General features: G+C 39.6%; 1 protein-coding gene across 1 annotated transcript in view; it reads left to right on the top strand.

Moving 5' to 3' along the window:
* The window catches only part of LOC128692288 (cytochrome P450 4C1), a 209,561-nt gene that overhangs the window by 88,067 nt on the left and 96,403 nt on the right, over nt 1–25,091 (top strand). Inside the window, exon 8 of the mRNA XM_070080134.1 lies at nt 13,981–14,159. Coding sequence (XP_069936235.1) covers nt 13,981–14,159 — 179 coding nt within the window. The remainder of the gene's footprint in view (nt 1–13,980; nt 14,160–25,091) is intronic.

Raw genomic sequence — 25,091 nt, 5'->3', positions numbered from 1 at the left:
CATCTATAAATATATTAAACAACCACGGTGACATCACACATCCTTGTCTAAGGCCTACTTTTACTGGGAAATAATTTCCCTCTTTCCTACATACTCTAACTTGAGCCTCACTATCCTCGTAAAAACTCTTCACTGCTTTCAGTAACCTACCTCCTACACCATACACTTGCAACATCTGCCACATTGCCCCCCTATCCACCCTGTCATACGCCTTTTCCAAATCCATAAATGCCACAAAGACCTCTTTAGCCTTATCTAAATACTGTTCACTCATATGTTTCACTGTAAACACCTGATCCACACACCCCCTACCTTTCCTAAATCCTCCTTGTTCATCTGCTATCTTATTCTCCGTCTTACTCTTAATTCTTTCAATAATAACTCTACCATACACTTTACCAGGTATACTCAGCAGACTTATCCCCATATAATTTTTGCACTCTCTTTTATCCCCTTTGCCTTTATACAAAGGAACTATGCATGCTCTCTGCCAATCCCTAGGTACCTTACCCTCTTCCATACATTTATTAAATAATTGCACCAACCACTCCAAAACTATATCCCCACCTGCTTTTAACATTTCTATCTTTATCCCATCAATCCCGGCTGCCTTACCCCCTTTCATTTTACCTACTGCCTCACGAACTTCCCCCACACTCACAACTGGCTCTTCCTCACTCCTACAAGACGTTATTCCTCCTTGCCCTATACACGAAATCACAGCTTCCCTATCTTCATCAACATTTAACAATTCCTCAAAATATTGCCTCCATCTTCCCAATACCTCTAACTCTCCATTTAATAACTCTCCTCTCCTATTTTTAACTGACAAATCCATTTGTTCTCTAGGCTTTCTTAACTTGTTAATCTCCCTCCAAAACTTTTTCTTATTTTCAACAAAATTTGTTGATAACATCTCACCCACTCTCTCATTTGCTCTCTTTTTACATTGCTTCACCACTCTCTTAACCTCTCTCTTTTTCTCCATATACTCTTCCCTCCTTGCATCACTTCTACTTTGTAAAAACTTCTCATATGCTAACTTTTTCTCCCTTACTACTCTCTTTACATCATCATTCCACCAATCGCTCCTCTTCCCTCCCGCACCCACTTTCCTGTAACCACGAACTTCTGCTGAACACTCTAACACTACATTTTTAAACCTACCCCATACCTCTTCGACCCCATTGCCTATGCTCTCATTAGCCCATCTATCCTCAAATAGCTGTTTATATCTTACCCTAACTGCCTCCTCTTTTAGTTTATAAACCTTCACCTCTCTCTTCCCTGATGCTTCTATTCTCCTTGTATCCCATCTACCTTTTACTCTCAGTGTAGCTACAACTAGAAAGTGATCTGATATATCTGTGGCCCCTCTATAAACATGTACATCCTGAAGTCTACTCAACAGTCTTATCCCCCTATAATTTTTGCACTCTCTTTTGTCCCCTTTGCCTTTATGCAAAGGAACTATGCATGCTCTCTGCCAATCCCTAGGTACCTTACCCTTTTCCATACATTTATTAAATAATTGCACCAACCACTCCAAAACTATATCCCCACCTGCTTTTAACATTTCTATCTTTATCCCATCAATCCCGGCTGCCTTACCCCCTTTCATTTTACCTACTGCCTCACGAACTTCCCCCACACTCACAACTGGCTCTTCCTCACTCCTTCAAGATGTTATTCCTCCTTGACCTATACACGAAATCACAGGTTCCCTATCTTCATCAACATTTAACAATTCCTCAAAATATTCATTCCATCTTCCCAATACCTCTAACTCTCCATTTAATAACTCTCCTCTCCTATTTTTAACTGATAAATCCATTTGTTCTCTAGGCTTCCTTAACTTGTTAATCTCACTTTTTCTTATTTTCAACAAAACTTGTAGATAACATCTCACCCACTTTCTCATTTGCTCTCTTTTTACACTGCTTCACCACTCTCTTAACCTCTCTCTTTTTCTCCATATACTCTTCCCTCCTTGCATCACTTCTACTTTGTAAAAACTTCTCATATGCTAACTTTTTCTCCCTTACTACTCTCTTTACATCATCATTCCACCAATCGCTCCTCTTCCCTCCCGCACCCACTTTCCTGTAACCACAAACTTCTGCTGAACACTCTAACACTACATTTTTAAACCTACCCCATACCTCTTCGACCCCATTGCCTATGCTCTCATTAGCCCATCTATCCTCCAATAGCTGTTTATATCTTGCCATAACTGCCTCCTCTTTTAGTTTATAAACCTTCACCTCTCTCTTCCCTGATGCTTCTATTCTCCTTGTATCCCATCTACCTTTTACTCTCAACGTAGCTACAACTAGAAAGTGATCTGATATATCTGTGGCCCCTCTATAAACATGTACATCCTGAAGTCTACTCAACAGTCTTTTATTTACCAATTCATAATCCAACAAACTACTGTCATTTCGCCCTACATCATATCTTGTATACTTATTTATCCTCTTTGTCTTAAAATATGTATTACCTATAACTAAACCCCTTTCAATACAAAGTTCAATCAAAGGCCTCCCATTATCATTTACACCTGGCACCCCAAACTTACCTACCACACCATATCTAAAAGTTTCTCCTACTTTAGCATTCAGGTCCCCTACCACAATTACTTTCTCAGTTGGTTCAAAGGCTCCTATACATTCACTTAACATCTCCCAAAATCTCTCTCTCTCCTCTACATTCCTCTCTTCTCCAGGTGCATACACGCTTATTATGACCCACTTTTCGCATCCAACCTTTACTTTAATCCACATAATTCTTGAATTTACACATTCATATTCTCTTTTCTCCTTCCATAACTGATCCTTCAATATTACTGCTACCCCTTCCTTTGCTCTAACTCTCTCAGATACTCCAGATTTAATCCCATTTATTTCCCCCCACCGAAACTCCCTTACCCCCTTCAGCTTTGTTTCGCTTAGGGCCAGGACATCCAACTTCTTTTCATTCATAACATCAGCAATCATCTGTTTCTTGTCATCCGCACTACATCCACGCACATCCAAGCATCCCAGTTTTATAAAGTTTTTCTTCTTCTCTTTTTTAGTCGCTATTTATTCCCTCATCTATGTCGTTTATGTAAATTGTGAACGACAACGGGTCCAACACTGACCCCTGAGGAAACCCGCTTGTGACGTGCCCCCATTCTGATTTCTCCCCATTTATGCAAACTCTCTGCTGTCTATTTGTCAGCCATGCCTCAACCCAGGAAAAAAATTCTTCTCCTATTCCGTGTGCCTTAAGTTTCCTCAATAGCCTCAGGTGTGGAACTCTGTCGAAAGCCTTACTGAAGTCCATATACACAATATCATATTCATTACCATTATCTACCTCCTCAAACACCTTAGTGAAAAAAGTTAGTATATTCGTAAGACAGGAACGCCCCTTTGTAAAACCGTGTTGAGATTCATTAATCAATCTGTGCCTGTCAAGATGGCTACGAATTGCTTCGGCAATTATTGATTCCATAAATTTTCCCACTATGGAGGTAAGGCTTATTGGTCTATAGTTCGAAGCCAAGGACTTGTCACCTGCCTTGTAAATAGGTATTACATTTGCCATTTTCCACTTATCAGGCACTATGCCAGTTTGTAGTGATATGTTAAAAAGATTAGCCAAAGTTATGCTAAATTCCTCTTTACATTCCTTAACACCCTTGCAAACAGTTCATCAGGACCTGGGGATTTGTTTGGTTTTAGTTTCTCTATTTGTCTGAGGACCATGTAACTAGTTACCACAATCGTACATAGTTTATTATCCTGTTCTACATAATCTATTATTTCAGGAATATCGCTAGTATTTTCCTGGGTGAAAACTGAGAGGAAGTAGGTATTGAGAATTTCACACATATCCTTATCACTGTCAGTGATCTGACCAGAGTTACTCTTAAGTGGGCCAGTCTTGTCCCTAATCTTACTTCTGTATACCTGAAAGAACCCTTTTGGGTTAGTCTTTGAAACCCTTGTGACCTTAGCCTCATAATCCCTTTTTGCTTTTCTTATTCCTTTCTTTATTTTTCTCTTTAATTGAATATATTGATTTCTTAACTGCCCATCCCCTCTTTTGATACGCCTATATATGCCTCTCTTTTGACCAATCAGATGTTTTAATCTATTGTTCATCAATTTGGGATCATTTTTGTTAGATCTAATTTCTCTACTCGGAACAAAAGTTGTCTGGGAAGCTAGAACTATGCTCTGAAAAACGTCATATTGGCAACCAAGATCACCTACCTGACCCATAGTCAGCACATCCCAATTTAGCCCACCCAGGTAATTTTTCAGCCCCATGAAGTCGACCAAGCGAAAATCTGGGACAGAGATTTGATTGTAGATATCTGGGTAATTCCATGATATATTGAAACTAAGTGATTTGTGATCACTTTCCCCAAGCTCATCATTAACCTCAAGATTATTAATTAGTGACTCTTTGTTGGCAAGAACCAAGTCAAGCAGATTGTTTCCTCTAGTTGGTTCTGTCACAACCTGTTCTAAAAAGCAATCCTGAACCGTATCAAGAAAGTCACTAGACTCAAGATTTCCTGTCATATTGTTTCAATCAATTTGTCTAAAGTTAAAATCTCCCATTATCACAACATTTTCATATCTAGATGCCTTATGAATTTCGTCCCATAACAGCTTACTGCACTCCCTATCAAGGTTTGGGGGCCTATAAATCACACCCAAAATTAATTTGTCACGTCCCTCGAGAAACTGTAGCCAAACAGATTCTGTGACCGATGTTTCTAGTCTTATATCATGTCTAACACAACAAGTTAAATTATCTCTGACATACATCACCACTCCACCACCCTTCCTGTTGACCCTATCAGTATGGAATAGTTTATAACCCTGTATGTTACATTCAGAAGGCATTTCTCTATCTTTCAAGTTGAACCAGATCTCTGTTATAGCAATAATACCTGCACTTGCAAGTAATCTTAGCTCATCTATCTTGTTTCTTAGACTCCTAATATTTGCTTAGTAAACTTTAAGGGAGCTAACCATACCAAGGGCGGGGATAGAACCCGCGATCAGAGACTCTCTGATCGCGGGTTCTATCCCCGCCCGTGGTATGGTTTGTGTTCATTCGTGTCATTACGATTTCGTGAGTCAAGTTAAAGGAGCTAGTCAATCGTTGCCCTCTACTATCTCTTTTTGTTTGTTGATCAATTGCTTTGTCTTTTCTAGGTAGTTTATTTTGACATGTGCCAGTGTTTGAGACATTTTCTCACTTTACAGTAAATTTCTTAGTGACATTCAGAGACTTGTGATTTAATTGAAGACTTAGAGTTCATTAGATTCTGTTTGCAATCATTTTTTCTAGTGTTGTCTTGTTTCATTTTCGTGTCTTATTTTATATATATGTTGTGCTGTGTTCCTTCCTTATATCTGAAGTATATTGTCTGTGTTGTGTGCAATATATAATCTGTGTTAATTCCCAACACTGCCGCAAGGCATATAAACTTGTGTTTACATTTCTCATTCGCCTCTTGTGTGAAGTATTGTACACATTGTCCAGTCATTCATTCAGTGAAGTACTTCATTATACATTATTTACCTTATGTTTTGCTTCATATTTCAGTATTGTGCATTATTCAATTTTTCTAGTTCTTACATTGTTATTTTTACATTTCCTCAGCATTTTCCTTGTATATTCCTGCTGATTTTGTGTTAATTCATTTACTATTTTTCCCAGTGAGTTGCGTTTCCCATTTTACTGTGTGTGTAACATTCTTTTGTGTATTTTTTTTATTTTAGTCTGTTGCAATTTCCACAGACTATTGTGCCATTATCTTGTGTGCAAGTAAGTGAATTATTTCCATTTTTCTCAAAACAAGACCATATTGCAAGACCATTCATGGTTAATATGGTGTATGATTCTCGATGTTTATGTTTCCTGCTCTACAGTAAGTGTTGCACTTTCTCTGTTCTCTATTTTATCTCCTTTTATTTTATGCATATTATTCGTATTTCTTTGAACAAATTCACTCTTAGTGTAATTTTAACTTCTTTTTAAAGTAAAGTTTTCCCTTTGCTGTGTTTGAGTAATTGTTTGCCTAAGTTGAAAGTAATTGTTTGCCTAAGTTGAAAGTAATTGTTTGCCTAAGTTGAAAGTAATTGTTTGCCTAAGTTGAAAGTAATTGTTTGCCTAAGTTGAAAGTAATTGTTTGCCTAAGTTGAAAGTAATTGTTTGCCTAAGTTGAAAGTAATTGTTTGCCTAAGTTGAAAGTAATTGTTTGCCTAAGTTGAAAGTAATTGTTTGCCTAAGTTGAAAGTAATTGTTTGCCTAAGTTGAAAGTAATTGTTTGCCTAAGTTGAAAGTAATTGTTTGCCTAAGTTGAAAGTAATTGTTTGCCTAAGTTGAAAGTAAGTTAGTGTGTTCAGCCTGTTAATTCTTGATATTTTTATTCTTCTTCTAAGCTGTATTTCCTTGTGTGTGCAATTTTATTGATTTATTAATTAATTCTGCACTGAATTTTTGTGCAATTTAAAGATTATGCAGTGATTCGATTTGTTTTCTTTCATAATTCTTTATAGTGTTGTTTTGTGCTGCAATTCCTGCTTAGTAATTATCATTTGCAATAGTGTTAAAGTATAATTCAGTGTAATATTCTGTGATTCCAGTTTTACATTTACTTGTGTTCTCAATGCATAATATTTTAATGGTTTAGAAAGACACGTAAGCAAACACTATAACATATTTATTAGAAAACGTTTCGGTCCTGGGACCTTGATCACTTCTAACCTTGATCACTTTTAACGGTTAGAAGTGATCAAGGTCCCAGGACCGAAACGTTTTCTAATAAATATGTTATAGTGTTTGCTTACGTGTCTTTCTAAACCAACTTGTCGGTATTTATTACCAAGGTTTATACCATAATATTTTAATAATTGTGCCAATTTTTTTTTCTTTTCGAGAATTTCCTTCCCAGTCCATTTTGATTTTGCACAAGATTTATTGATTCTATTACATTATTTTTTTTTATTTATCATTTATTATTGAATTTCTTTATTGAATTGAGAGTAAAGACAACTCACCTTACTATTAATTCAAATTAAAGTAAGATTTCCCTTGAATTTCAGTGTTGTCTTATCTTGCCGAGTAAAATTCAGTGAGTTTTCTTTGCTCTGCAGCGTCTCTTGTTCATCCTCATTGCTTATGCAGATTAGATAAGCATTTTTTTTAATCTCATTTAAGCTATATTGTGTCGTATAATTTCTTTTATTATTGGAAATATAAACACAAATGCAGTATAATGTGATCCTTTATTGACAACGTTTCACCCACACAGTGGGCTTTCTCAAGTCACACACGGATCTACCTGGGGTTGGAAGGTACGAGAGTATTTATAGTCAGAATGTTGAGGTCAGGTGGAGAATGCTGCATCTGATGATCTACCGGGTGGGGTTATAGAGTCTTGGGTAGCTTGGCAGGGGTATTGGATAAGTTGTAGACCTTCTGCAGTGTTCTATGTTCTTATGTGGGATAGCAATGAAGAAGTTTCTTGGCGAGTGGTTCAGCTATGTTATAGAAGCCATTGTTCTGGTTGAAAATGTTGGTTATAGAGATAAGCGATGATTCCAGGATTCTTCTGTATTGAGTGTTGTCTTCTGTGGCTATAAGTCTTGAGTTTCTGTAGTTAATTAAATGGTTGTGTGAATTGCGATGCTGTACACAGGCATTCCTTGTATCGTCAGTCCTTGTGTCGGTATTTTATACCATTTATTACCTTCTTTTATTATTGTTGCTTTTTGTATTCTCGTGTCCATTCTTTGCCATCATGTCTCAAGTAACTTTGGGTGATAATTTAGTGAATTATGACAGTCCACGCAATAATGATTCAGTACACAATCCAGTTAATCCCTTACGGACTGAAAGATAGTATCTAGCTCTTTGACAATATGTTTGTTCTCACAGCTTGTATCTGAGAATTGTCAGTGCTGCGGAATGTGAAGTTCAGATTAAGTTCATGTAGATCTGTGAATTATTTATTAACGTAGCCTAGCGGTCAGGCGCTAGTAAAACTGTCACTTCTGTCTCGAATCCAGCCCCTATAATATCGTGCATGCTGGATAGTGTACAGTTACCTTGGGTTTCAGAGGAACCTTAGACAACCCTGGATACTGAGACTACTATCCCTGCGATGGTGACTTGTTCAAGTGGTCGTTCCTCCCAGGGGATGCTTTGTGAAGAAAGATTACTTGCCGTTGCAATGGCATAACTCATTAGTTATGCCATCTCTTGCTGATGTCACAATCCGTTGCAGAAAGACGTCTCTGTGGCTAGTGTGCTCGCTAGAGTGTTGATGTTGTCCCTTGTGTTCCAGATCGTGATAATATCCTTGTTGACAGTAATCCTTGCAACGTAAAAAAATGTTCCTCGAGTCATCTTTACGTGTTGTTAACGATTGTACGAGCAGTCTCTTTACAGCTAATACCTAATGTCAAAGTGTTTGACTCAGAGCGAATACCCTTGTAGACCATTTCTCCAGGTACTGTGAGTTAGTGCGTATTGCAGATAAGACTGCCGAGACTGTAGCTAAAGTGTTGAAAGAGCGTGTAATCTGTAGATATATACCACTAAGTCCCTGATAACAGATAACGGAGGTGAATTCTGTAATGAGATTCTTGAAAAGTTGTGAGCTTTGTACAAGATCTCTAAATCAACCATTGTTCCTCATCATCCTGCAAGTAATGGCTTGGTTGAACGAACATACAAGAAAGTACTTGATGTTTTAAGAGGCACTATCAACCCCAATAGTGAAACTTGGGATGAAGTCATACCTGATGTTCAGTGTGCCATAAATTCTGCTTACAATGCTTCTATAGGTGACACTCCATATTATGCGTTGTATGGTGTATAGATATATAGATAAGTTGTTATATTCCGCGCCGAAACCAAATTACAACCCTGATGATTTCATAGCAACTCGACCCACAAAGCTCAATTGGTGCGGCTGGAGTAAACTGCCAGCTTCTACGGGGAATGTTTCTTACTGCTGCTTTGGCAATGAGACGGTGAAGAGTGTTACCAACAGCGATGGGCCTGATTTCCCCATCCCTCTTCTCCAAACGGCATAACGAGGCTCCAAAACAGTAAGGTTTAATTTCGTCTGGGATCCGCCCAGCCAGGCAGTTGTTGACGAAAGTTGTTAACTCTGTGAGAAGAATGGATGCAGATGCCGGGAGTACTGGATTACCATCTCTTTGAGGTGTTGTGACCGAATTCCAGTGTAACCTCCTGCAGATCCTGCTGGAAATGACATTATCACCTCATAGACTTCTGACTCTGGCAAAATTAATTGTTTAGTGATGAAGTCTTCCTCAAGGTTGCTGTTGACGGCTATGATGTCTCTTGTTGGATGCTTGTCTCTTAATGCTTGGGCTGTGGTCTCATGTTTGGGAGCTACAGTGTCGTCACTGGTAATTAATCTGATTGCTCCCACTATGTTACCTTCTTCGATTTTTTTGATAACCTGTGCGCAATTTTTTTCGTTTTCGGTGGAATATTTCTTTGGTCTACTTCTGTGATTCCTGTGATGATGGGGCAGAGGGACACAATTATTCGTTCCTCGGTAGTTGCGCACTGTCTTGATGACTGATATAGTTAGCAGTTTGCCTCGTCTTTCAGGAACTGTAAGACAGACATTGCCGAACAGGAGTAGGTTGCACCATGTTTTAAGCAGGTGAATAGAGGTTCCACCAACTTAGAAGCCCGAGGCACCATTAAGAAGGTCTGTGAATTTTCCTGCTGCATATGGGCGAACCGCTTTAGGAATGTAAGATAGGGTACTGCTAGCCGTGTACTTGAATATATATATATATATATATATATATATATATATATATATATATATATATATATATATATATATATATATATATATATATATATATATATATATATATATATATATATAAAAATATAGGGAGGTACCACCTATGGAACTGTCCTGGGGCCCATCATCCTCAGAGAAAAGAATAAACTTGCTTTAGGGAAAACTCAAGGTTCTTCCTGAAGCTGTTTGAAAATTTTCTCCTTCTACCCACTATATTAAATTTATAGACACTTTATCGACAAAAATGCAATAGAGAGTTGAATAACATGGATAAACACTCAGAAATACATCTCGAAAACTTCGTCCAGCTACCAGGCGGTGGGCCATGTGACCAGAATGCTGCAGGTATTTCCCTTCTGGATCGCGACACTGAGTCTCTGAAAGAGGAAGGTGGCCACCCTGTTGTCCTTTGTTTCTATGATGAGTTTTTCACCCAGCTCTTTGAGGAACTTTAGAGCACACTTGCCCCATGCTCCAATGATCTCCGACCCTATTGGGATGAAGTTATAGCAAGGGGGAAGGCCTTCACATTTGCGGGACTTCTGGGTTTCCCTGTGGCTGGTAGCTCTACCCCCTTTAGCTTCAGAGTATGGCAAGTAGGTGTCTGCCAGTGTGGCAGCACAGGTGTAGTCCCAGGCAATCTGCTTACCATCCTTCAAGGGTAGCATAGCGGCTCCATCTGGACGCTTTTGACTTCCATCAGACCTCTGCACATGGGCCTTCCGTTGGGCTGGGCAACGGGCTGTGGCGAGGCTTCTCTTTATGATGTCGCTGACCTCCTCATGTCTGGTATACTTCATTTCTGATGTGTGACACACGAGACCATGAGGTCCGAATTAATCAGCCGTTGCCCTGCCACAAATACACCTATGTTTGGTGAGGATGGGGGTGGCTAGGCGAGGAGCTTCACCAATCCGAATGGCCTGTGGATCGAGACGAGTACCCACGGAGGAATTGGGAACAGCTAGAAGGAAATCTCCTGAGTGTGGTGCCTTCACTACTAGGAGACGAGCTATGTCCTTTCCTGAAGCATTTGTGAGCATTGCACTGGCGATTTTTTCCATGATCGGTTTGTCCCAGTGGGACTGTTTTTCCCCTTTGGGAGAAGCTGGTCTACTGGAGGAGTCTGCAAGGCTGTCTCACCGCATGGCTGCTTCAGTGAGCCTAGGGTCTTGAGCTCCTATGCATCTCTCAAGCGTTCAGGGACAATCTTCTTGACTAATCCACTGGAAGCCAGACACAAAGCCAGGAATGCAGGTAAAGCTACCAGCATTGCTTTGCGCACCCCTATACCTCCCGGTCGCACTAGGAGGGTTGCCTGATCCCATTGCAGATCTTCTAATGACAGATTCAGTGTTTCCTTATAGGTTGATCTCAAGAGTGCATCATATTCGTTGAGTATTGGGTTGTCAAAAGAAGGTGCGCACCTCAGGAAGTGAGTGAGTCTTGGCATAGTAAGACACCTGTGAAGAGATACATTGCATCATGGGCATCAAGGTTGCTTATTCTCTCCTTCATTCTCTTCAGGCCATTCAATTTGTCCTTGAGGACCGTGTCGATGGCCTGGTGACCCAGCGGTGCTCCCAAGAGGGTACTGTTGGATGGAGTGGTAGTAGAGACTTCCGGGAGGATTGTTCGCGCAGAATTGATTATTTCTTGGTTCATTGTAATGATTTCACACTTGGAGGGATTGAGGATGAGTCCTAAGGCTTCTCCCTGTGTGTACATATATTTATTTATGCTATAAATCTACTAAAATTAATCTGAATACAGCATAACTCTAAATAACTTATCTAAGCATTATTTAATAAATTTAATCTATGATATTCTGTTACGATGTATCGTAATATTTCTTTGCTTTTATCATCCAGATAATACTATCTCGCTAGCTGCTTCGGTAATACCTAAACCGAAGCCGCTGGATCGTCATAGTATTATCAGTCATACTTCATCATTTGTGTATATATGTACGGTTAAGTATAACAAGCTCGACTTTGTCCAAGAGTTGGGTTGTTTATGACGTCATGATTTGGCGCCTTCTGTTTACCTGCCATTCACGAGGCTTGTTCCCGGCAGTCTCTCTCGGACAAGCCGGAACAGTCCTACTTAGCTTTGGCTCTTCCTCGTCTACCCTGTTAGTTAGTTTAATATGTTTATTATTCACCCCATACCCATCCTGTGGGCGGTAGTCAAAAGATTACAGAGGTACATAATTGGTCCAGGGACTGGGCCTCAAAGTTTTGATAGCTTTGCAAGTTACAGAGGTAATGAATTCACAATTTACAAAGGTAATGAACTCACAATTTACAAAGGTAATGAACTCCAGGTAGGTCTAGTCACAATCATGACAAGTTACAAAGGTATTTACAGATTACAGAGGTACACAATGGGTCCAGGGACCGGGCTCCAAAGTTTTGATGGCTGAACTAGGTACAAGGTAATGAACTCACAAGTTACAAAGGTAATGAATACTGTAAGAATGGTTACTTACGTTTATACATGGCTGCAATCATGAACAAATTTTAGAGTAATGAGCAATTCACACTTCCACACCCGGTCACAACTGTAGTGAGTTATTGGTGCAAATGTTGATTGCTGAGTCTCTCTCTCTCTCACACACACACACATACAAATTCATACACACACACACATAAACACACACACACACACACACACACACACACACACACACACACACAAACTCATACACACACACGCACACTCACTCATACACACACACACACACTCATACACACACACACTCATACTCACACACACACACACACACACACACACACACACACACACACACACACACACATGCACATATGTGGTAATGCTTTATTTACAGCTAGCAAAGTCAGGGTATTTCTCCAGAATGGTCTGTAATATACCACTGTGGATAAAATACTTTGCCATTTCTTGAACACTTCTGAGTGAGTTGTTTCTAAATTCATTAATTTTATCGCACTCCAGTACATAATGATGCAGGGTGTGACAATAATCCATCTGGCAAAGTTTACATTTCGTTTGGTCTACATCTGGTGGTGGTGATTTAACCTGCCAAAGATACTTGTAACCCAGCCGGAGCCGGGCGGTAGTGACATCCAAGAGTCTGCTTATTTTGTTGGATGCACCATAGACATGTGGCTCCTCCTGCATGATAGAATGATGATAGATGGACTCACTGGTGTCAATCTCCCTGAGCCTTAAGTCCATAAAATTCAGCTGAAGTTCTTTTCGTATTATTGTTCTCAAACTACTACCTGACAAGCCAAGATTGTAATCTACTCCCTCTTTGAAAGCATACAGCTTAGCCAATTTATCAGTTCTATCATGCATCTGAAGACCAATGTGAGATGGAATCCACAGCATGTGCACTCTGACTCCACTGTCCACAATCCTACCATACCTGTGTCTGGCCTGTGAATGGGGAAACAGACCAACTCATCTATTCGAGGATTATTTTAGTGTTTGCATACATCTCCCTAATGCAAGGACGAGCTTGGGAAATTGGTGTTTTCTCGGTTATTGGAAAAGTGGTACCTCTATCTGAGCTGTAAGGAAGTATATATATTAATTTAAATAGTATGTTCAAAGATTATTAACTTGGTCTATTTAAGCATTGAAATTGCTTAGTATTTAATGGGCCCAAATCATAAGAATTTGAATATACCTTTTATTGTATATTCTGAATGAAGATAAGTATGTTCATTAAAGTTAACATAGTATAGACGGCTTTGTCTTAATTTACCCCTTTTGATTAAGATTGATATAAACGAAACATCAAGGAATTTGTTTCAATAACTGTATTCCGATAAAAGGAGACCCCCCCCCTTTTTCTCCTTGAGAAGAAAACGTAACCCGGGGTAATCCTAAACCTTTTTAAAAAAGATCTCCTATTCGTAATATATTCCTAGAAGAATACTAAAAATACACATTATATTAAGCAAAAATATGGTTATTTTTCAAGTAGGATTCGAGCAAAAGCAAATGTGTTTTACTCTATAATGAAAAATTATTTATTAATTATTCAAAGAAAATTGTATATTTTTTTTTTTGGGGGGGGGACACAAAGTTTGTTTTAATGTATAATCTTGTGTTCGCAGGAATTAAAAACCGTCGAGCTTTCCTGGATCTTTTGTTGGAATACTCAGAAGAGAATCCGGACTTCAATGATGAAGAAATTCGGAAGGAAGTGGACACTTTCATGTTTGCTGGTCACGACACCACAGCTTCAGCCATCAACTCCATCTTGTATATTCTTGGTCTTCATCCAGATATTCAGGTACGACTTTTACTGTTAAGCAACATATGATGTTTAATTATATTTTTTTTTATAATTTTTCATAATTTCCATTTTTATAAAGAGATGCTGAAGAACGGTTCTGCCTCAGAAAGCTGTAGTGAATAACAAACAGGGTGTAGCTCACAGCGAACACTATCATGTATAATTTAGCAATATACATCCTATTGTCGCATGCATTCTCTTTTGCAAAAAGTATACACTGGTGACCCTTTTCAGTAATCCACAGATGGAAGCAAAAGCACAACATCACTGTAAATAATGGATTTTGTTTTGTATAAGTTTTTTCTTACTGATGTACGACAGAACTAGCGTTAGGACATTTACTTTCAACAAAGTAATTTTATATAATATTTTTTTTTTTTTGCGTAGAGGCAGATTGAGGAAGCTGATAGGCCTACAGCCCCCAAAGATCCTTGTTAACCAGATAAATATTCTCACATATTGAATTATAAATCTGTTAAACGCGATTTGCATAATTGCCAAGACAAAGTCACTGTTGCCTTCTATTGTAATTTTCATCTCCTGAACTGAAGTTTGGTTTATCAGTTTCCCTAAATCTATTCCCTCTAATTAAGTATACATCAATTTCTCACTTTACAGCTGATAAGCAAGAAATGCAGAGATAAGGAAGAATAAATTTTAGGAATGTTAACGGAATTTGAAAAGGTGGAGATGGACATAGTGTACAGGCTTCTTTAATACTTAAAGCAGGCTGCTAAAAATTTGTATAAGGAGAGTAAGGCTGAGGTTAGTGCATGTTGTAAAATAAACACTGTGATTACACTGGTTAACAGCCAAAATGCTTCCGAGACCAAAGTAGTAATTTCCAACTAACTTTAGATCACTAACAATGAATATCATTATTAAAATTGTTTATTTGCTCTACTTTTCAATATAGACCTGCATATTACAACAGGTTCCAACAGTGTGAGTGCCCTTCATTATTGTTCCAGCAGTCATGAAGGTGGTTGTGCTGTGCAAGTTTATATACTGAGGTGAAAGGTAGGTGATTTGCACCTGTGATGGACATGCAGTGCGGATACTCAAGAAAATATTTAAAAGTGTATCACGTTGGACTGAAACTCCACTGATGGCGTACGTTTATTATAGTGATATCCTGATGAAATAAGTATTTTACTAAGCTCATCACGAACAAGACCGAGAGTAAAAGCAAACAAGTCCAAGTGTGAACAAAGAAAGTGTATTTTCAAGATTATAAATAAGTTCAGTGCTCTGTGTGCTTCTGCTGTGTTACAGTAACTTGGCATAATTGTCTGTTTTATGTCTTTCTTGGAGGTTCTAAACAACCATTTTGAAAAAAAAATATAACAATGGTTATAAATGACCATAATTTTTAAAGGGGTGGACCGGTAAGCCAGCGGAAGGCCTCGGTCAGATGACCAAAAGCTCCAAAGGCGGGTCATCATCTGACTAAGACCCGAGTCAGGAAACATTTGTCCTGTTTCCTGACGAACCTAACCTAACCTAACCATTTTGAAAGCCTCGCATGCAGCCTACTCCAGTGGGGTCAATTTTGATAGGAACACTGGGTCGGATTAATATATTCGTTATTGTGGCCCACTAAATAATGCGGCCTAAAGTTTTACGTCAGTTAAAACTCCAAATTTTTCATTTTGGCACAAAATTCCTGCACATTCACCACCACTAATCCTTACAAAGTTTTTATTTAAGCCCAACTTTATTTGTAATGGTGCAAAAAATGTCTTTTAACTGAGGATTCACTAGATGCATATGTTGCATTCAAACCATACCGTGGGTGGGGATAGAACCCACGGTCAGAGAATCATAAAACTCCAGACCGAAGTATATGTAGTATATTGAATTTTACTGAAAGAAGGTCTTTTTCTTGCCAGCTATTATTGATCTTGTAGTGGTTAGCATCGTCACGATTATTTCACAGACTAAAGAAGCATATGTATGGTTAGCATCATCACGATAATTTCACAGACTAAAGAAGCATATGTGTGGTTAGCATCGTCACGATTATTTCACAGACTAAAGAAGCAAATGTGTGGTTAGCATCGTCACGATTATTTCACAGACTAAAGAAGCATATGTGTGGTTAGCATCGTCACGATTATTTCACAGACTAAAGAAGCATATGTGTGGTTAGCATCGTCACGATTATTTCACAGACTAAAGAAGCATATGTGTTTTGTGTTAGTAAGTTAAAAACGAAGTATTCCCTACAAGTTTGTGGTCTCCACCTATATTCCGCATGTGGTCGTAGTATTTTGTTAGTCTGAGTTTAATTTCCATGGACTCGTAAGTTTCCTTTAATACCACAGGACAGTTCATTTTCACAAATGTCTTTTTAGTGCCAATGTGAAGGAGCACAGCTTTTAAAATGACCTTGTTAGAATCGTTGAATAATCTTCGTTCAACGGAATAGAGTTCTTATCCCAGTTCCTTCACTGTGCCATACACACAAACATACACACAAACATACACACAAACATACACACAAACATACACACAAACATACACACAAACATACACACAAACATACACACAAACATACACACAAACATACACACAAACACACACACAAACACACACACAAACATACACACAAACATACACACAAACATACACACAAACATACACACAAACATACACACAAACATACACACAAACATACATACAAACATACACACAAACATACACACAAACATACAAACAAACAAAAACATACACACAAACATACACACAAACATACACACAAACATACACACAAACATACACACAAACATACACACAAACATACACACAAACATACACACAAACATACACACAAACATACACACAAACATACACACAAACATACACACAAACATACACACAAACATACACACAAACATACACACAAACATACACACAAACATACACACAAACACACACACAAACATACACACAAACATACACACAAACATACACACAAACACACACACAAACATACGCTGGTCTCCAAACTAATATGTTGTACACGAAAATGAGATTCTTTTGTTTCTTTTGCTAAAAAGTTCCACTATAAAAACGTGATCCAAGCAGTGCTGCCTTCCTTGGGAAGGCCATTTAACTATTACCTGGAGTTAACCTGGAGAGAGTTCCGGGGGTCAACGCCCCCGCGGCCCGGTCTGTGACCAGGCCTCCTGGTGGATCAGAGCCTGATCAACCAAGCTGTTACTGCTGGCTGCACGCAATCCAACGTAGGAGCCACAGCCCGGCTGGTCAGGTACCGACTTTAGGTGCCTGACCAGTGCCAGCTTGAAGACAGCCAGGGGTCTATTGGTAATCCCCCTTATGTATGCTGGGAGGCAGTTGAACAGTCTCGGGCCCATGACACTTATTGTATGGTCTCTTAACGTGCTAGTGACCCCTGCTTTTCATTGGGGGGATGTTGCATCGTCTGCCGAGTCTTTTCCTTTCGTTGTGAGTGATTTTCGTGTACAAGTTCGGTACTAGTCCCTCTAGGATTTTCCAGGTGTATATAATCATGTATCTCTCCCGCCTGCGTTCCAGGGAGTACAGGTTCAGGAACTTCAAGCTCTCCCAGTAATTGAGGTGTTTTATCTCCGTTATGCACACCGTGAAAGTTCTCTATATATTTTCTAGGTCAGCAATTTCACCTGCCTTGAAAGGTGCTGTTAGTGTGCAGCAATATTCCAGCCTAGATAGAACAAGTGACCTGAAGAGTGTCATCATGGGCTTGGCATCCCTAGTATTGAAGGTTCTCATTATCCATCCTGTCATTTTTCTAGCAGATGCGATTGATACAATGTTATGATTTTTGAAGGTGAGATCCTCCGACATGATCACTCCCAGGTCTTTGACGTTGGTTTTTCGCTCAATTTTGTGGAAGGAATTTGTTTTGTACCCTGATGAAGTTTTAATTTCCTCATGTTTACCATATCTGAGTAATTGAAATTTCTCATCGTTGAACTTCATATTGTTTTCTGCAGCCCACTGAAAGATTTGGTTGATGTCCGCCTGGAGCCTTGCAGTGTCTGCAATGGAAGACACTGTCATGCAGATTCGGGTGTCATCTGCAAAGGAAGACACGGTGCTGTGGCTGACATCCTTGTCTTTGTCTGATATGAGGATGAGAAACAAGATGGGAGCGAGTATTGTGCCTTGTGGAACGGAGCTTTTCACCGTAGTCGCCTCAGACTTCACTCTGTTGACTACTACTCTTTGTGTTCTGTTTGTGAGGAAATTATAGATCCATCTACCAACTTTTCCTGTTATTCCTTTAGCACGCATTTTGTGCGCTATTAAGCCATGGTCACACTTGTCGAAGGCTTTTGCAAAGTCTGTATATATTACATCTGCATTCTTTTTGTCTTCTAGTGCATCTAAGACCTTGTCGTAGTGATCCAGTAGCTGAGACAGACAGGAGCGACCTGCTCTAAGCCCATGTTGCCCTGGTTTGTGTAATTGATGGGTAACTAGATGGGTGGTGATCTTGCTTCGTAGGACCCTTTCAAAGATTTTATGATATGGGATGTTAGTGCTATCGGTCTGTAGTTCTTTGCTATTGCTTTACAGCCCCCTTTGTGGAGTGGGGCTATGTCTGTTGTTTTTAGTAACTGTAGGACGACCCCCGTGTCCATGCTCCCTCTCCATAGGAAGGTGAAAGCTCGTGATAGGGGCTTCTTGCAGTTCTTGATGAACACGGAGTTCCATGAGCCTGGCCCTGGGGCAGAGAGAATGGGCATGTCATTTATCGCATGTTCGAAGTCATTTGGCGTCAGGATAATATCAGAGAGGCTTGTGTAAACCAAATTTTGTGGCTCTCTCATAAAAATTCATTTTGATCTTCGACTCTCAGTCTGGTTAGCGGCTTGCTAAAACTGAGTTATATTGGGACTTGAGTAGCTCACTCATTTCCTTGCTGTCATCTGTGTAGGACCCATCTTGTTTAAGTAAGGGCCCAATACTGGATGTTGTTCTCGACTTTGATTTGACATAAGAAAAGAAATACTTTGGGTTTCTTTCGATTTCATTTATGGCTTTTAGTTCTTCCCGCGATTCCTGACTCCTATAAGATTCCTTTAGCTTAAGTTCGATGTTTGCTATTTCTCTGACCAGTGACTCCCTACGCATTTCAAATATATTGGCCTCTTTTAGCCGCTCTTTTATTCTTTTCCGAGTGCCACCGAGTTAATCTGTTCTAGGCATAAGTTGGGGTCTGTGTTGCTTAGTATATCTTCCCAGCTTATATCATTTAAGACTTGATTTACTTGGTCCCACTTTATATTCTTGTTATTGAAGTTGAATTTTGTGAAGGCTCCCTCGTGACTAATTTCATTTTGTCGGTTTGGGGCTCCGCGCATTATGTTGTGATCTGAGTATATTGTTTTTGATATGATGACATTTCGTATTAGATCATCATTGTTAGTGAAGATGAGGTCTAGTGTATTCTCTAGTCTAGTAGGCTCTATTATTCGCTGGTTTAAGTTGAATTTTTTGCAGAGATTTAAAAGCTCGTGTGTGTGTGTGTGTTCTCGTCAGAGTTGCCTCCTGGTGTTATCACTGCAACAACATTATTTGCTATATTCCTCCATTTTAGGTGTCTCAAGTTGAAGTCCCCCAGGAGCAAGATGTTGGGGGCCGGAACTGGCAGATTTTCCAGTGGTCAATTTTTAACAGCTGTTCCTGGAATTCCTGGGACGTTGCATCCGGAGGCTTGTAGACTACCACAATGACTAGGTTTTGGTTCTCGATCTTTACTGCTAAAACTTTCACTACATCATTTGAGGCATTAAGCAGTTCTGTGCAAACAAGTGACTCTGCGATATACAGTCCAACCCCCCCTTCCTTTTGCCTGTTCACTCTGTCACATCTGTATAGGTCGTAACCTGGAATCCATATTTCGTTGTCCAAGTGATCCTTTATGTGGGTCTCTGTGAAAGCCGCGAACATTGCATTTGCCTCTGCAAGCAGTCCACGGATGGAAGGTATTTTGTTGTTCGTTGCTGGCTTTAGACCCTGTATATTTGCAAAGAAGAATATCAACGGACTGGTGGTATTGGTGGTACTGGGGGGGGAGACTTTTTCCCGGCACTAGTATCTGTTGGTTTGGAGTGGAGGCCATCGACTGTGGTTCAACTCCAGAAATGACTGGATTTGGCGTACGATTTCCGCCATTTCCTGCCAGTTTTTTTTTCCTGGCACTAAAAAACCTCTCCCTCTTGAGTGGCTGTGGCTACCCAGGTTTTCCCATAGCCTGGATATTTTGTATCTTTTTGTCCCCTTTAGATGGTGTGCCTGGCAATTTAAGTTATAGCACAGTCTTTTCTATACTGAAGAGGGACACATTTCAGGGTGAAAAAGCTTACAGGAAGTGAGTTTGTATTTTCCTATTGTCATATGGGCACGGCATTTTCTAGGGTGGTCAAAGTTGCACGTCCCATCTGTTTTGTAGAGTGATTAAGCGAGGTTCTTTCAGAGTCTCATATTATTGTCGTTGATTAAGCTCAATGTTATCAGTCTCTTCACTACTATCATTTTCATTATGTGGAACAGGTATAGGTGTGTCCAGACAATGTGGAACAGATTTCATTGGAGACTCACAATCTGGATGTGTTTTCATATTCTTGTTTTTCTTCGAGAAACCAACCATTAACCAAGCAGAAATAACAGTCTATGAGGAGATTCATCGGTTCTCGCCACACCAATGAGACTGCAAATGGAATTGGTCAGTCCAGAGGTACAAATACAGCTGACCTTGCTACTGGCAGGACTCAGTCGCTCTACACTCAAGAAGTCTTCCTTCGATCCCCGCTGGGGAGGGGAATTTATATTTTACAAGCGCCACCTCCTTTCTTACAATGCTGTCGCATCGTGTGAAAATCAAGCCTGTGAATGGAGTAATCAATGCCTCGTCGAAGCTAGTTTTAGCAACCGCCTTAACAAGATCATCACGTCTCTCAACTAAAGGACTGAAGACACCTATCGAGGAAGAGAACACTTGGGCCTCGGTAGACATCATCACCAAGATCCTTAATTAACGCCTCATCAATGATAAAGATCACTTTCTCGGACATCTGCATAGCCTCATCAATGATAAAGATCACTTTCTCGGACATCTGCATAGCTGCTCAAGCTCTGTCTGAAAGACTGGTCATCTCATATTATCACATCCACCCAAGCCATATAGAACCTAAGCGCTTCACACACGTCTCCCATTGCTAGACCTGTTACTCCTATAATCACATCAACACTGCCCAATCAAGGATAAAAGGTTCTGTTCTAAATGTGGGAATCATGGACACGAATTTAGATCCTGCACCATCATTACTGCTCTAACATGTCTTAATTGCAAAGGTAATCGTACCCTTGCAGCTAAGTGACCACTCACACAAGAAATTATATCCAAGGAAACTAAAGAAGATCTGAAGAAGAACACCTCCAATTCACCGACATACACTGCAATAACCAAACTACAATCTGATATTACCAAGATTCTACACGCCACTCTACAGACACCTTCGCCCAGCAACTCCCTCTCTCCACTCCCTGACGATTCCCCCTAAATGGGGTTGTACTGCAAGGTGTATGTACACCTTGCAAATGCGGCAAACCCCGACACTTTCAACACCGCTATTAACGAACTGTTCCGCCTGAATAACATGCCTGCCTTCAATTTCCCTGGCTCCATGCCTTCAGCAGACATCCTCAAGATTCTTCCCAACATTGTGAACTTCACTGCACCTGCAGACCTGTCTCCTGCCTAAGCAACTATTCCTGAAACTTCTACAACTACCTCCACCGCTGACAACGCTGATTATTCCGCATTAACCCCTCCCTCCACGTCTCCCAACCTGTTGACACATCACCAATGTACCTCCCCACTACTGCCGTTCCACAGTCACCTGCCAGCATCATCGTAGACTCGTCCTCTGAATCCTCTTCTGAGGAAGAGGATGTTGTTGATGACTACTGCACCAGTTCACCCACTTGGAATAACGTGATTTTCTACACATCTCCTTCGAATGAGGACACCATGACCTGCACAAAACTGTACAAAGGGCTCTCTGTTGGGTCTGTTAAGTTCGCTTGTGAGACTCCACACTATTTCACTCGAATCCAAGTTCTGGAGTTCATCAAACCACTCCGGTTTACTTTTGGTAATAAAACAAAGCTGTATCACCTCTCCAGAACCAATTTCAAGAAATATTAGAACTGCTCTTCCACAAATGCTCCACGTTATATAACACCCACAACTGAGATGCCTATGTTGTCCCCACCTGCCTCCCCTCCTGCGACCAAGCCTGCTGCAAGTTACCCAAGAATCAAGACTTCCACCAACTAAGAACGATGCATTCTCGTTCTCAGCCTACTCCTCTTGTTTCTCCAGTCCCCTCCACGAGCACCTAGCTGCTGAGGTTAAGCCCTGGCACTATCTCTACGACTATGGACACTCCTCTCCAGCGCTATTCTTCGCCTGTCCCGTCTTTCCCGCTCACCACACAGGGGACTTACCTAAACTCTGTTGATTTTGATCTTGCATATGTGTTTCACTTGATTCCCTACTTTGCAACCAAAGTAGCCCTTGTATGCAATTTGTTAATCACATAGTGTATACTTGCCACATAAATAGCAAAATCTGTCAGTACCGTTCAAGCACTGTAGTCTGCTTATGTTACTCTGAAGTAAGGATTTCAAATAACTGGGCAAAAGAAATCGAGTGTAAATATTGATAAGTGTATGCAGTACAAAAATATAACTTAAGCAAAATAAACACAGATGTACACAATGAACAGTTATCCATTTTAAATATATCACAACAATGAGACGAACAATTTACAACTGATGCTCCACGACGAATGGAATCATTTTTAAGAATGTCAGCAGACAGCCGCAAGCCTTCCCTCAGAGGTATATTAAGTTAATATATGTAACATAGAACCACATGTGTTTCTAATATTCTCTGTGATAGGTTATTTCAGATTCAGTTTCAACAAGCTAAAAATAAGAAATACATTCATTTAGAGAAGTAGCAAACATATTGATATTGTTACAATAAATGTTGTAGTGCTGATGAGTTAAGAAGGTATTTAAGGAAAAAAAGATGAAAATACAATGAATAGTGAGGTTATAACAGTAAGTCTCGGTAACAAAATATTCGACATCAAACTTTAAGAACAGAGCATGAAACAAGTAAATATATTCATTGCTGGCGGACAGGTCTATGAAAGGAACTGAGAGTTGCACATGAACCAAGGAAAGAAAGTAGTAGGTGTATTGAACAGTGTGTGCAAAGAAAGAAGGATAGCAATGGATTAAAAAAAGGGAAATGTATAGTATCGCAAATAATATCGTACTGGCTTGGGAAAAGGTCTACAAATGATGCAGCAAGGCGTTGGAGGTATTGGGAAGATGGAGGGTATATGTTAAGTAACTGGTTAACGTTAATGACGAGAGCGAAGCTGTGATTTTCTGCACTATCCAGTGAGGTATAACATCTTGAAGGAGTGAGGAAGAACGAGATGTGAGTGTGAGGGAGGCGCGATGGGCTGTGGGTAAAAGTAAAGAGAGTAAATGAACTGGGATTGGTGGGATCAAGAAGGATGTGTTAAAAGCAGGTGGGGATATAATTTTGGAGAAGTTTATGCTTTTATTTAATAAATGTATGAAAAACGGGAAGGTGCTGGTGATAGTATGTACTGTAGGAAAGAGGGAGATAATTTCCGAGTAAAAGAAGGCGTTAGACAGGTATGCGTGATATCACCATGGTAGTTCAGTACATTTATAGATGGTGTTGTAAGAGAAGTAAGTACTCAGGTGTTGGGAACAAGTGTGGGAATATAAAATGAGGAATCAAACACACAGTGAGAGTTATCACAGACATTTTTGCAGATGACAGTGAGATATTGATTCTGCAGAGACGTTGCAGATACAGTTTAATACAGTCAAACTGAGAAAAGTTTTGAACTAAGATTACAACAACATAAATAAAGCATTAGAAGTGGACAAGAGTCTAATGCTCTGTTTATCATGTGAGAGATTTTAACCATCCAACTGATTTTCAAAAGGCCTAGAAAGTTATGATACATTAAGTAGGTCCATAGTTCAAAGAAATATATTAGAATCAAGTTTCATAAAAAATAGTTTTGAAATTAATATGAATATTGCCTTAGGATTATAGAAAATGGATTCATTTATAATTAATAAAATTTAGAAAATATTTATAATATATTTGACGAGTTAAAATCTAAAGCTTGGGTAGAATGTAAGCTGTGTCTGACAGGTCCTTGACCAACCTACATCATCATAAATTGTCTGGTGTTGTAACTTAACCGCAAAGCTCAATATCGCCCTTATATGCCTTCTGCTTATATATACATATGCATTATATATATATATATATATATATATATATATATATATATATATATATATATATATATATATATATATATATATATATATATATTTATATATATATATATATATATATATAAATATATTTTTTATTTATTATCACACTGGCCGATTCCCACCAAGGCAGGGTGGCCCGAAAAAGAAAAACTTTCACCATCATTCACTCCATCACTGTCTTGGCAGAAGGGTGCTTTACACTACAGTTTTTAAACTGCAACATTAACACCCCTCCTTCAGAGTGCAGGCACTGTACTTCCCATCTCCAGGATTCAAGTCCGGCCTGCCGGTTTCCCCGAACCCCTTCATAAATGTTACTTTGCTCACACTCCAACAGCACGTCAAGTATTAAAAACCATTTGTCTCCATTCACTCCTATCAAACACGCTCACGCATGCCTGCTGGAAGTCCAAGCCCCTCGCACACAAAACCTCCTTTACCCCCTCCCTCCAACCTTTCCTAGGCCGACCCCTACCCCGCCTTCCTTCCACTACAGACTGATAC

This window comes from Cherax quadricarinatus, unplaced genomic scaffold (genome assembly GCF_038502225.1).
Source record: "Cherax quadricarinatus isolate ZL_2023a unplaced genomic scaffold, ASM3850222v1 Contig167, whole genome shotgun sequence".
Classification (NCBI taxonomy): domain Eukaryota; kingdom Metazoa; phylum Arthropoda; class Malacostraca; order Decapoda; family Parastacidae; genus Cherax; species Cherax quadricarinatus.
The sequence above is the reverse complement of the archived record's forward strand: the minus strand, read 5'-3'. Positions and strand labels throughout refer to the sequence as shown.